The sequence below is a fragment of the Saimiri boliviensis genome, chromosome 2 (genome assembly GCF_048565385.1).
Source record: "Saimiri boliviensis isolate mSaiBol1 chromosome 2, mSaiBol1.pri, whole genome shotgun sequence".
Lineage (NCBI taxonomy): Eukaryota > Metazoa > Chordata > Mammalia > Primates > Cebidae > Saimiri > Saimiri boliviensis.
In genome coordinates, this window is record NC_133450.1 from 186475181 (window position 1) to 186488912 (window position 13732).

The following is a 13732-nucleotide window of genomic DNA, read 5'->3' on the forward strand; positions in this document are numbered from 1 at the left end:
GGGCACCAGGCTGGAGTGCAGTGGCAGGATCTTGGCTCACTGCAACCTCCGCCTCCCGGGTTCAAGCAATTCTCCTGCCTCAGCTTCCCGAGTAGCTGGGACTACAGGCACATGCCACCACGCCCAGCTAATTTTTTTGGATTTTCAGTAGAGACAGGGTTTCACCATGTTGGCCTGGATGGTCTTGATCTTTTTTTTTTTTTTTTTTTTGAGACAGAGTCTCACTCTGTCACCAGGCGCTAGGCTGCAGTGCGGTGGCACAATCTCGGCTCACTGCAACCTCCACCTCCTGGGTTCAAGCAATTCTCCTGCCTCAGCCTCCCGAGTAGCTGGGACTACAGGCACGCGCTACCACACCCAGCTAATTTTTGTATTTTTAGTAGAGACGGGGTTTCACCATGTTGGCCAGGATAGTCTCGATCTCTTGATCTTGTGATCCGCCCACCTTGGCCTCCCAAAGTGCTGGGATTACAGGCTTGAGCCACCGCGCCCGGCGGTCTTGATCTCTTGACCTCGTGATCCGCCCGCCTCGGACTCCCAAAGTGCTGGGATTACAGATGTGAGCCACCGCACCCAGCCGTAGCACCCTCTTTTATTTTGCAGTTGTTTTGTCAGGACTGAACTCTGAACACCTATATGGACAATCTCAAGTGGCATATCTGAAGGTCCTCTTTTCAATGGAATAGTTCATAGGAGAGTGGCCAGCCTAAGCCCACTTGCTGGCTTCTCCAGTTCTGCTACCCTAGTGACCATCTACAATGGGGGCCTGCCCTATCTTGGTCTCCCATTGAACTTGAACTGCTCCCCTACTCCCCATTCCACTGCTTGCTTGAAGCACAGGAAGCCTGTGCATCTTTTTGGACAGCTCCATAGAGGCTTGGATACCTTTGTTGGGAGGCTAGTCTCAAGCTGATTAGGTTTCCCTCGCCTTCTAGCAGGCTCAGCCTCAATTCACTCCTCTCACATCTCAAGTCTGGTTAATTCTGTTATGACAACATTTAATCCTTCCACCTCCCCTCTCCCTCTAACCTCCCTATTCTCCCATTTCCTCCACAACTTCTTTTTCCTCCTACTCAGTTTAAGTCATCTGTTTCAACCTAAACAAAACTTCATGCCAGAAAAATATAATAGGTGTTTAAAAGTAAAGTTACGGAATACATTTCTAAATTACTGTATTATGTTGTGAGGTCAAAAGTTTAAGCCTAATTAAGGGTTAAAATTCTAATGAGAAGATGTTTTTTTGTTCTTATGGATATCAGAAAACTATCATTGCATTTACCCTAAAATTTTTTTTTTTTTTTTTTGAGACGGAGTTTCACTCTTGTTACCCAGGCTGGAGTGCAATGGCGTGATCTCGGCTCACTGCAACCTCCGCCTCCTGGGTTCAGGCAATTCTCCTGCCTCAGCCTCCTGAGTAGCTGGGATTACGGGCACGTGCCACCATGCCCAGCTAATTTTTTGTATTTTTTAGTAGAGACGGGGTTTCACCATGTTGACTAGGATGGTCTCGATCTCTTGACCTCGTGATCCACCCACCTCGGCCTCCCAAAGTGCTGGGATTACAGGCTTGAGCCACCGCGCCCGGCACCCTAAGATTATTTAAAGAAAAACCAAGAGAAAGTGGAAAACATTATTTATAGTTTTTCTAGTGTAATAGGTCAAAAGAACAGGAAGGGGTTTAAGTACATGTTGATTTCCTAACTTCCTGAAATTATGACCTTTTTCATAGACCAAAATAAAAGGGAAAGTCTTTTGATACACATCAGAATATTGAACACTTAAAAAAAATTAATGAAAATCTAATTTACATTTTCCTATAGCTGAATTGATGGCTAGAAAATTCAGGATGCATGAGCCTCCTGATGCAGGAGGCTCATTTCACAAAAGGGCACTAACGTACCAAAGCGTCTCATTAAAGCCCACGATTCAGTGATTCTCCAGGACTCTGGCTTAAAACAGTGATGAACAGATTTATCCCTTCCCACTCCTATTCAGTACCTTTTTCTTCTATTTAGGAGGTCATAAAGCTGTCCACAGTAAATTTCATAGAAGCTGATCCACACAAAGAGATGTCTTCTTGGCTGGGATACTTCTAGTTGCCTGAAGATATCTTTGGCAGCTAGAGCATACAATCCTGGGTTCTCATGAGTTCCTATCATGGTGTAGGTCTTCCCAGCACCTGTCTGTCCATAAGCAAAGCAAGTGGCATTGCCTCTGGGGAAAGGATAATTTGCATTACTTATGCATATTAAGAGAAGTATTAGCTTACACATAGATTTTTAATGACAAAGGTCAAATGCAAACAGAATCCTAGAGAAAATTTAGCTAAAAACATATAAACCGGCCGGGCGCGGTGGCTCAAGCCTGTAATCCCAGCACTTTGGGAGGCCGAGGCAAGTGGATCACGATGTCAAGAGATCGAGACCATCCTGGTCAACATGGTGAAACCCCGTCTCTACTAAAAATACAAAAAACTAGCTGGGCGTGGTGGCACGTGCCTGTAGTCCCAGCTACTCAGGAGGCTGAGGCAGGAGAATTGCTTGAGCCCAGGAGGCGGAGGTTGCGGTGAGCCGAGACCGCGCCATTGCACTCCAGCCTGGGTAACAAGAGCGAAACACCGTCTCAAAAAAAAACAAAACAAAAACAAAAAACAACAACAAAAAAAACCATATAAACCTTTAAGGAGAAAAGGACTTTACATTATAAAAACACAGGAAGAGAAAAAAAATTCTCAAACCAGTACATGAGTTTTCCTTTTTTCTTTTTGGCAACAGTCTCACTGTCACTCAGGCTAGAGTGCAGTGGCATGATCTCGGCTCACAGCAACCTGTCTCCTAGGTTCAAGTGATTCTCCTGCCTCAGCCTCCTGAGTAGCTGGGACTACAGGTGTGCGCCACCACGCCCAGCTAGTTTTTGTATTTTTAGAAGAGATGGAATTTCACCATGTTGCCCAGGCTGGTCTCAAACTCCTGACCTCAAGTGATCTGCCCATTCAGCCTCCCAAAGTACTGGGATTACAGATATGAGCCACCACACCCAGCCTGAGTTTTCTTATAGTAATTTTCTTACAAAACCAGTAAGAGAAATAAAACAAGGGCTTTAATGAAACCACTTAGCCAATAAGCATTTACCGAGTTCCTACCCCATGCTAGGTGCTTTAGAGGATCCTAGAGATGAGCTACTCTTAATCTGGACAGTTAAGTTTAGTGAAAGAATAGAGACTTAAATACAAGAAATAATAGATCATGCGATAAGTAGGAAGGTAGTGACGACTCATAATTAAGGAAGTTTAGATAAAGGTGAAATCAATGTAAGCAAAGAATTTGAGGAAGGACTGACAAGAGTAGGAACTGGGCTGGGGTTTGAAGGCAGAAACTGAAAAGCAGAGAGCTTCCACTGTGGAGCAAGAAGAGTGTGAGCAGAGGCCACAGTAGCAGAGGTAGTGACAAGCACACCAAATCTTGAGGGGAAAAAAAACCTGGGCTCTGGTTTCTGCCCTGTCATTAACTAACCATAAGACCTTAGGCAAGTCTCCTCACTTTTCTCTGGGCCTCAGTTTTCACTTTTATCAGTAGATAGAGTTACTTGGTTTCTAAAATCCTTTCCAGTCTTGATGTCTTATGATTCTAAGTGAGAAGCATTGCTCTTGTATGTGTGTACATGTGTGCATACACACCCTCTATGAATGTGAAGAATTTCAGAATAAGAGGTGGAGAATGGAGTTGGAAGACCGGCCTGTCAATCACAGTACGTGTTATGAGGAGTTGGAGGCCAAGATTATCTGAGTGTTGTGGGATTCACCTACGTAGTGAGTAGAGAATGAACATAATCTCAGAGCTGTTAGAGTCTTAAACATGAATCTCATGGATTAATGATAAAAGTAACTGCTTGCAGCAAGAAAAAAGTCTATGCATTGTGACAGGAAAATAAATCTCAGGACTCCATACTCACTAAGCCAAAGGGAAAAGTCAAGCTGGGAACTGGGTCACGCAAACCTGTAATCCCAGCACTTTGGGAGGCTGAGGTGGGCAGATCATGAGGTCAAGAGATCGAGACCATGCTGGTCCTCAAAATTGTCTTTGGAGAAAGGTATAGACCTGTCTCCTGGGCACTCATTCTTAAATTTGACAAATAAATGTACAGTGATTGAGACTTGCCTGGGTCATTTTCTTTGATTTACAGCATGGACAGGGATAGGGGGAGACTGGAGGTGGGCAGAGAGATGAGTACACAGGAAAAGATTTGAAGCCAGGTAGAAAACAGAGTAAAATGACAAAAGCAAGGGAGCCATGGATAAGAGAGAGAATCAAGACATGGGAGTTAATTAGATGTAAGCTGCTTAGAGCAGAGACCAGTTACTCTTTGCCTTTTGAACCCTGGCTCCCAGCAGTGTAGGTACTCTAAAGACACTGGCAGAGGCGGAGTTAGGAAAAGAATTACAAGAGAAAAATTTGAACACACTAAGGAAGATCCAGCAGAGTAAGAGGAAGGAACAGTATCTACTTTACTTTCTGAACAGTTTAGGGATAAGCTTTTGTAAAAAGCAACAAATACAGGTGTGAAAACCCTTACTACACTTTAAAGAATTAATACACTTAATTTGCAATTCTTATTTGTTACTACTAAAGTCTTAACATTCAAATTCTAACTATGTTAGAAACTTACTCCTCAAAAAGCATTCCCCAGATTTAGTGTATAAGAAATTGAACTTAAGAGGTGTTTCACATTTTTAGCCTCATAAAATTCTAAAAACTAAATAGCTTTTACAAAACAATAACAAAACACACAAAAAAAATGGGCAAACAAAGGTATCGAAATGGTCAGTAAGTACACAAAAAGGGCCAGGCACAGTGGCTCACACCTGTAATCCCAGCACTTTTGGGAGGCCAAGGCAGGCGGATCACTTGAGGCCAGGAGTTCGAGACCAGTCTGGTCAACATGTCAAGACCCCGTCTCTACTAAAAATACAAAAATTAGCCGGGTGTGGTGGCACACACCTGCAATCCCAGCTACTTGAGTGGGTGAGGCACGATAATCACTTTAGCCCAGGAGGCAGAGGTTGCAGTGAGCCAAGATCCCACCACTGCACTCCAGCCTGAGCATCAGTGAGACTCTATCTCAAACAAACAAACAAACAAACAACAACAACAACAAAAAACATGAAAAGAAGCACAGTATCATTAGGCATTGGAGAAATTAAAATTAAACCTACAATGAGATGATTTAATACCCATTAGACAGGCTAACAAGGCCTGACAACATCAGTTGTTAAAGAACTGCAATTCTCATACATTACTGTGGGAGTATAAAATGGTACAACACTTAGAAAAGTTGTTTGACATTTTCCTTTTTTTTTCCTCTTGAGACAGGGTCTTGCTCTGTTGCCCAGTCTGGAGTACAGTGATCACAGCTCATTGCAGCCTTGATCTCTTGGGCTCAAGCAATCCTCCTACCTCAACCCACCAAGATGCTGGTACTACAGGCATATGCCACCCACACCCAGCTAATTTTTAAATTTTTTTAGAGATAGAGTCTCACTATGTTGTCCAGGCTGGTCTTGAACTCCTGGCTCAAGTGACTCTCCTGCCTCGGCCTCCCAAAGTATGAAATTACAAGTGTGAACAACTGTGCCCAACTGATGCTTTCTTATAAACATACACCTATCGTATGAGCCAGCAATGCCATTTCTAGGTTTCTATCCAAAGTAAATGAAAACATGCTCACAAAAAAACTTGTATAAGAATGTTCTGACCAACATGGAGAAACCCCATCTCTACTAAAAAATACAAAATTAGCCGGGCGTGGTGGTGCATGCATTTAATCTCAGCTACTTGGGAGGCTGAGACAGAATTGCTTGAACCCGGGAGGCAGAGGTTGCAGTGAGCTGAGATCACACCATTGCACTCCAGTCTGGACAACAAGAGCGGAACTCCGTCTCAAAAGAAAACAAAAATAAAAAAGGATGTTTATACTTTATTCATAAAGTCCAAAGCTGGAAACAATGCAAATGTCTGTCAAGAGGAGAATGGACAAAACAAACTGTGGTAATTTCATAGAAGGGAATGTTACTCAGCAATGAAAACCATGAATATATGTAACAACATGTACTAATATAAAAAAACCATTATGCTAAGCAAACATTATGCTAAGCACATATTATAATGATTCTATTTCTATATTGTAGAACAAAACTAATCTATACTGACAGAAAGTAAGTCAATGGTTACCTAAGACCTGGCAGTGGAGGTGGGGGATTAACTAAATAGGGATACAAGAGAACTTTTTGGGGTGATGAAAACGTTCCATGTCTTGTTACAGATATTTGTTACTTATGTATATACAACTATCAAAACTCATCAAACCTGAATACCTAACATCTGTGCATCTTACTGTATGTAAATTATTCCTTGATTAAAAAAAAAAAACAAAACAGTCAAATTCTCTGGAATCAGCACCACTAGCAGGCTATTTGGCATTTTCTGTCATACATACTTAACAATTTTTTTTTTTTTTTTTTGAGACAGAGTCTTGCTCTGTCACTCACGCTGGAATGCAGTGGTGCAATCTGAGCTCACTGCAACCTCCACCTCTCGGGCTCAAGCAGTTCTCCTGCCTCAGCCTCTCAAGTAGCTGGGATTACAGGCACATGCCACTGCACCCAGCTAATTTTTGTCTTTTTAGTAGAGACGGGGTCTCACCATGTTGCCCAGGCTGGTCTTGAACTCCTGACCTCAGGTGATCCACCTGCATCAGCCTCCCAAAGTGCTCGGATTACAGGCATGAGCCACCATGTCCGGCCCATGCCTACAATTTTAACAAATAGATAGACAAGTAGGTAGATTAGATAGATAGGATGAATGGATGGATGGATAGATAGGCAGGCAGCCAGGCAGATAGATAGATAGACAGACAGACAGACAGACAGACAGACAGGCAGACAGGCAGACAGAGACAGACAGACAGACAGACAGACAGACAGACAGAAAGAGACAGACAGACAGACAGACAGACAGACAGAGACAGGGTCTTGTTCTGTTGCCCAGGCTGGAGTACAGTGGCATGATCACAGTTCCTGCAGCCTTGACCTCCTGGGCTCAAGCGATCCTCCTACCTCAGCCTCCCAAGTAGCTGGGACCACAAGGTGCACATCATTTTTTTATAGGCTGGGTATCCTGGCTTACACCTATAATCCTAGTACTTTGGGAGACTGAAGCAGGAGGGCTGCTTGAGCCCAAAATTCGAGACCAGCCTGGGGAACATGGCAAAACCCCATCTCTACAAAAAATACAAGAATATTAGCTGAGCATGGTGGCAGGTGCCTGTAGTCCAAACTACTCAGGAAGCTGAGGTGGGAGGATTGCTTGAACTCGAGAGGCAGAGGTTGCAGTGAGTCAAGATTACACTACTGCACTTTGGCCTGGGTGACAGAGTAAGACCCTGTCTCAAAAAAAATAATAATAAAATAAATATTTTTTGGTGTGTATGGAGACAGGGTCTCCTTATATTGCCCAGCCTAGTCTCAAACTCTGGGCTCAAGCTATCCTCCTGTCTTGGCCTCCCAAAGTGCTTGAATTACAGGTGCAAGCCACCACTCCTGGCCCATGCCTATATTTTAAATACATACACAACAGAAGCCCTTACTATCATTCCTGTCCCATTTAATGTTTATTAATTTTAAATAATAATTTAAAAATACATCTGTGAAAAGTTGTTAAGTTATATTCACCCATCTATCCGATTCCAACAGAAAAATTAACTGAACTATAGCCAGAATACATAATTCTTATCACTGAAGTTCAGACTAACTCCAACCACTTAAACCTTTTTCTTCTGATGACTTTGATGGGATTATATTGTTAACAGCTTATATCTTTTTTTTTTTTTTTTTTTGAGAGGGAGTTTTGCTCTTGTTACCCAGGCTGGAGTGCAATGGCACGATCTCGGCTCACCGCATCCTCCGCCTCCTGGGCTCAGGCAATTCTCCTGCCTCAGCCTCCTGAGTAGCTGGGATTACAGGCACGCACCACCATGCCTAGCTAATTTTTTGTATTTTTAATAGAGACGGGGTTTCACTATGTTGACCAGGATGGTCTCGATCTCTTGACCTCGTGATCCACCCGCCTCGACCTCCCAAAGTGCTGGGATTACAGGCTTGAGCCATCGTGCCTGGCGCTTATATCTATTTTTTATACCCTTTCACTGTCTATCACAATATATTTTCCCACTAGACACAGAGAAATAATGTCATCAATGTAAAAGGAAATTTTACTGCAAATTTCTAAATGTTTGGTAAATCCTAGAGAGGTATTGTATGTTTTCAGAAGAATCTAAATTAAATTCAGTAGCTTAAAACACAAATTTACATTTAAGCCAAAAGCACTGAAAAAGCATGTGATATTTATAAAGAAATATGAGTTAATGTAAAATAGAAAATAAAAAGCAAGAAAAGCAAATAATCATTATCGTACCCATTGAAAATATGCTGAATAAGTGGGTGAGTAGTCTTCATGTATATATCCCGATTGGTGCACGCCTCACCAAAGACTTCATCAAAATAAAAAACATGCTGAAAAATAAATTTGATTTTATAGAAAGAGACACAAATAGTGGATTTTCTTATCACTATTCTAGTTAACAGATAATAATGCCAAAAAAATCTTTAAATAATAGTAACTGACCATATCAAACTTAGAGATAAACAAGCAATCACTATTAAATGACAGAGCCTCCTCTTACTTGAGGTATCTGTAGACATGTTCTTACAAGGTAAAAACTAAGGCACACAATTTTTGTTTTCTCGTAAGAGAAATAAATTGATAAACACAAGTGTGAGCCAATCCTCCTTAGGTCTAGGAGAGAAAGTTAATTATATGGGATTATCCTTGTAATCCGACTAGGGCTAGTATATTTAGAATTTTGGAGGAATTCTAGGGGAAGATCTCAATTTTGTAGGTTATACAGCTTAACTTTTAATTCCATAAATATCAGCTGGTAGCACATACACTGCAGTAGACACTAGAAGGGCCCAAGGATATAGACATTACCCTAGCATTTCCCTATCTTACCCTCTAAAAATGTTAATCTACACAACTATGCAAATGACTAGAAGGTTGAAGAATCTTAAGATAAAGTACGTGTGGACCTCAAAGGAAAATGTATTTCCCCTGATTATGAAAAAGATTATATTGAGAATGGACCATGGGGGAAGAGGAAGAATTTGAAAGGGAGTGATGGAAGAAGGGAAGGTATTCCAGGCACAGGGAAAGCATGAACAGAGTCAAAGCAGAAAAGCACAAGGAATTAACTGTTTAATTAATTGATGTTTAGGGAATAGCAAGGATTCAATGTGATTGAAATACAGTATCACAGTAAGTAGAAAAGTGAAACAGAGGCTGGGTACAGTGGCTTATGCCTGTAATCCTAGCACTTTGGGAGGCCGAGGCGGGTGGATCACCTGAGGTCAGGAGTTTGAGACCAGCCTGGCCAACATCATGAAACCCCATCTCTACTAAAAATACAATAAATGGCCAGGCATGGTAGTGGACACCTATAATCCCACCTACTCGAGAGGTTGAGGCAGAAGAATTGCTTGAACCTGGGAGGCAGAGGTTGCAGTGAGCCGAGATCGTACTATTGCACTCCAGCCTCAGCAACGAGAGGGACACTGTCTTAAAAAAAAAAAAAAAAAAAAAAAAAAGAAATAAAAAGAAAAAGAGAAGAAAAGAAAGAGCAGAATGTTCACATGCCCTACGCCCCTATGCTTCTCAGGACAGCCACCTCCTCTCTGAAGGCCTGGAACTGCTCTGGGGGTTGGGTTGACAACCTGGAATAAAGAGATAAAAAAAGAAAAGAAAAGAAAAATGAGACAGAATACTAGAATAATGAGTTAGGACTGTGTTGCAGGAGATCTTGGGACACCAGTCTTAACCAGAGGCAGAATGCTCATAAACAGTAGGGAAACAATGAAAAACTAACTTTACAGGCAGGAAGGATGATCTCAGTCATTTTACTGGAAGATTAATCTGGCTTCACACTATGAATGGTTTGAGAACAGAGACACTAGTAATTCAGTGATGAGGTAAAAAGGGTCTAAATTACATGATAACCATGGAAATAAAGAGATGGATACAGAAGAAATTTGATAACTGATTAGAGGTGGGAAGCTGGGGAGAGAAAGGGGTCCAAGATGACTTCCAAATGAAAAATCATGGTAATTTCAAAAAAGAGAGATAAAAGATCCCATGATATTGGGTCTGAAAAACATTAATTCGGCATCTTATTTCCATAATTTAGAGGCTTACCATGTTGGTAGGTACAATTACATACATATATACATTCTTATACCATGTTGGTAGCCCAACTATATGTATATAAGAACAATATATATACTTTTGTTTATTATTTATTTATTTATTTTTTTGAGATGGTGTCTCACTCTGTTGCCCAGGCTGAAGTGCAGTGGCTTGATCTTGGCTCACTACAACCTTTGTCTCTTGGGTTTAAGACTCTCCTGCCTCAGCCTCCCAAGTAGTTGGGATTACAGGCACCTGACATGACACTGGCTAATTTTTGTATTTTCAGTAGAGATGGGGTCTTGCCACATTGGCCAGGCTGGTCTTAAACTCCTGACCTCAAGGGATCCATCTGCCTTGGCCTCCCAAAGTGCTAGGATTGTAGGTGTGAGCCACTGTACTGGCTGATATATATTCTAATATATATTATTTGCATCACTGCATTCTAGCCTGGGCCACGGATGAGATACTGTTTCAAAAAATTTTAAAAAAACCGTAACATTTATAGAATATCTCTGGAAAGATATACTTAGAATAGGTAACCCCAATTGTCTTCATGGAGGAAATGGGAATGGAGGGACACTTTTATTATATTATATATAATAAAATAATAATACACTTTTATACACACACACACACACACACACACACACACACACACAGAGCTGGGCTACCAAGATGGTATATATTATTTTATATATACGTAGTTGGGCAATATATAATAATATATATATAAGAAATCCTAATAATTTCAAGCCAGAGTATAGCATAATGACAGTCCCTACACCATGAATGACAGATAAGTCCTTATCTTCAACTTTTTGGGCCTGCTCTAAATATCTAGTCAAAGAAAAATTGTATAAACAGGTCCAGAAAACTGGACTTGGGCCAATTTACTGTGGGTCACTCTACCCCAGGTTTGATTCTGTTGTGTGTCCTGTTATATTATATTAGAATGGAAATTTGTTAGATTGTCTAAGAAGAAATTGGGAACACAAATCCAAATCTACAAGTTAGAAAACGTCTCCAAAGTTACTAAGAAAATAATGACTCTGGGCCAGGCGTGGTAGCTCACACCCATAATCCCAGTACTTTGGGAGGCTGAAGCGGGTGGATCACCAGGTCAAGAGATAGAGATCATCCTGGCCAACATGGTGAAACCGCATCTCTACTAAAAAAAAAAAAAAAAAAAAAATACAAAAATTAGCTGGGCATGGTGGCCCATGCCTGCAGTCCCAGCTACTTGAGAGGCTGAGGCAGAAGAATCGCTTGAACCTGGGAGGCGGAGGTTGCGGTGAGCTGAGATTGCATTACTGCACTCCAGCCTGGCAACAGGGCGAGACTCTTGTCACAAAAACAACAAAAAAAGAAAAAGAAAAGAAAAGAATGACTGAAGAATAAAGAGATCTGTGAACTTTTAGTATTTTGAAAAATGTAAGATTTTAAGAACACTAAAATATTAATCACTACTAAAGTTGGGTGATAGGTACATAGGGAGGTCATTATACTTTCAATTAAGCTTTAACAGGTCAATAATAAAAAGTTAAACATATTTTTAAAATCTGGTGGGCTTTTTTTTTTTTATTCTGAGATGGAATCTCGCTCTGTTGCCCATGTTGGAGAGCAGTGGCACAATCTTGGCTCACTACAACCTCTCCCTCCCTGGTTCAAGCAATTCTCCTGCCTCGGCCCCCCAAGTAGTTGGGATTACAGTACCCACCACCATGCCCAGCTAATTTTTTTGTATTTTTAATAGAGATGGGGTTTCACCATGTTGGCCAGGCTGATCTCAGAACTCCTGACCTCAGGTGATCTGCCTGCCTCAGCCTCCCAAAGTGCTGGGATTACAGGTGTGAGCCGCTGTGCTCGGCCTAAAATCTGGTTTTAATGAACATTATTTATACCTGTCTCATACGTGGTATCCAGGTAAGGAGACAATAATTCTTTGCTCAGATATCACCACAGGTTTTTATAGTTAAGTATGAAATCAAAAGCAAAGAAACCTACTATATCTATAGTTACCTATAGATGTGGATATATTCAGCATTTCTCATAAAAATAAGAAAAAACCCACAACTAAAGTGGGAATACATTTTTTTGGTTTCCTTTTATTACCATTAGTATATGGCAGTTCTGCCTCTCCCTCTACAAGCGCTCATGAATAGCTTTAGCTTTTGAGTAAAGACCTTAGAAAGCATTTATTGATTAAGGGAATTAGTATCTTTCCTTCCAATAAGGTTTAGATGTTGGTTTCCCAGTACTTTTGTGAATATCTTTCATGAAAGATATGTAAACATGCAAGATTATTATAGTTAACATATATACACAAATCATAAAGTCCTTTGCATCACACACACTTTAATTTGATCACACTTTATCAACGAGGCTGGAGTAACACCTACATTGACCTCACTAACCTTGACAGAATCAAAGTTCCAGTTTGTCTGTTTGTTTATTTTGAGACAGAGTCTCCCTTTGTCACACAGGCTGGAGTGCAGTGGTATCATCTCAGCTCACTGCAACCTCCACCTCCCAGCTTCAAGTGATTCTTGTGCCTCAGCCTCCTGAAGAGCTGGGACTACAAGCACGCAGTCACCATGGCCAGCTATTTTTTTTTTTATTTTTAGTAGAGATGGAGTTTCACTATGTTGGCCATAATTTCTGGCCCCAAGTGATCTGTCTGCCTCAGCCTCCGAAAGTGCAGTTTATTTTTTAAATAGGGTTTTTTTTTTCCCTTCAGATTTTAAAGTAACATGTGGGCTGGGCATGGTGACTCAAGCTTGTAATCCCAGCACTTTGAAAGGCCAAGGATGGTAGAACACTTGAATCCAGGAGTTTGAGACCAGCCTAGGCAACATGGAGAAACTCAGTCTCCACAAAAAATACAAAAATTAGCCTGGCATGGTGATGTGTGCCTGTAATCCCAGCTACTAGGGAGGTTGAAGTGGGAGGACTGCTTGAGCCCAGGAGGTTGAGGCTGCAGTGCACCATGATTGCACTACTGTACTCCAGCCTGAGCAACAGAATGAGACCCTGTCTCAAAAAATAAATCAATAAAATAAAAGTAACGTGTAATTATAGAATATCTCTGGAAAGACACACTTAGAATAGGTAACCCCAGTTGCCTTTATGGAGGAAACGGGATTAAAGGGACACTATTAATTTACACTTTTGTATCTTTTGATTTTGAAATAGGTCAATCTATCCTATTCAAAGATTTTTAGTTTTTCATATAAAAATAACACAGCTGATTGTAGAAAATTTTTTAACTATGGAATTTACTTATTTATTTGGTTTCAAACTCCTAAGCTCAGGCAATCCACCTGCCTTGACATCCTAAAGTGCTGGATTACAGGTGTGAGTCGCCGTGCCTGGCCAAATATAAAATATATATATATATATATATATATATATATATATATATATATATATATATATAT

General features: G+C 41.0%; 1 protein-coding gene across 4 annotated transcripts in view; it reads right to left on the reverse strand.

The window, feature by feature from the left end:
• Positions 1-13732, reverse strand: part of KIF24 (kinesin family member 24) — an 80370-nt gene that overhangs the window by 40370 nt on the left and 26268 nt on the right. For 3 of the 4 annotated variants that reach the window (XM_074394983.1, XM_003943845.4, XM_074394984.1), the window contains 2 exons: positions 8469-8566; positions 1999-2214 (listed from right to left, as the gene is read on the reverse strand). In XM_074394983.1, the coding sequence (XP_074251084.1) occupies positions 1999-2214; positions 8469-8566 (314 nt within the window). The remainder of the gene's footprint in view (positions 1-1998; positions 2215-8468; positions 8567-13732) is intronic. The other variant, XM_074394985.1, reaches the window with a different exon arrangement.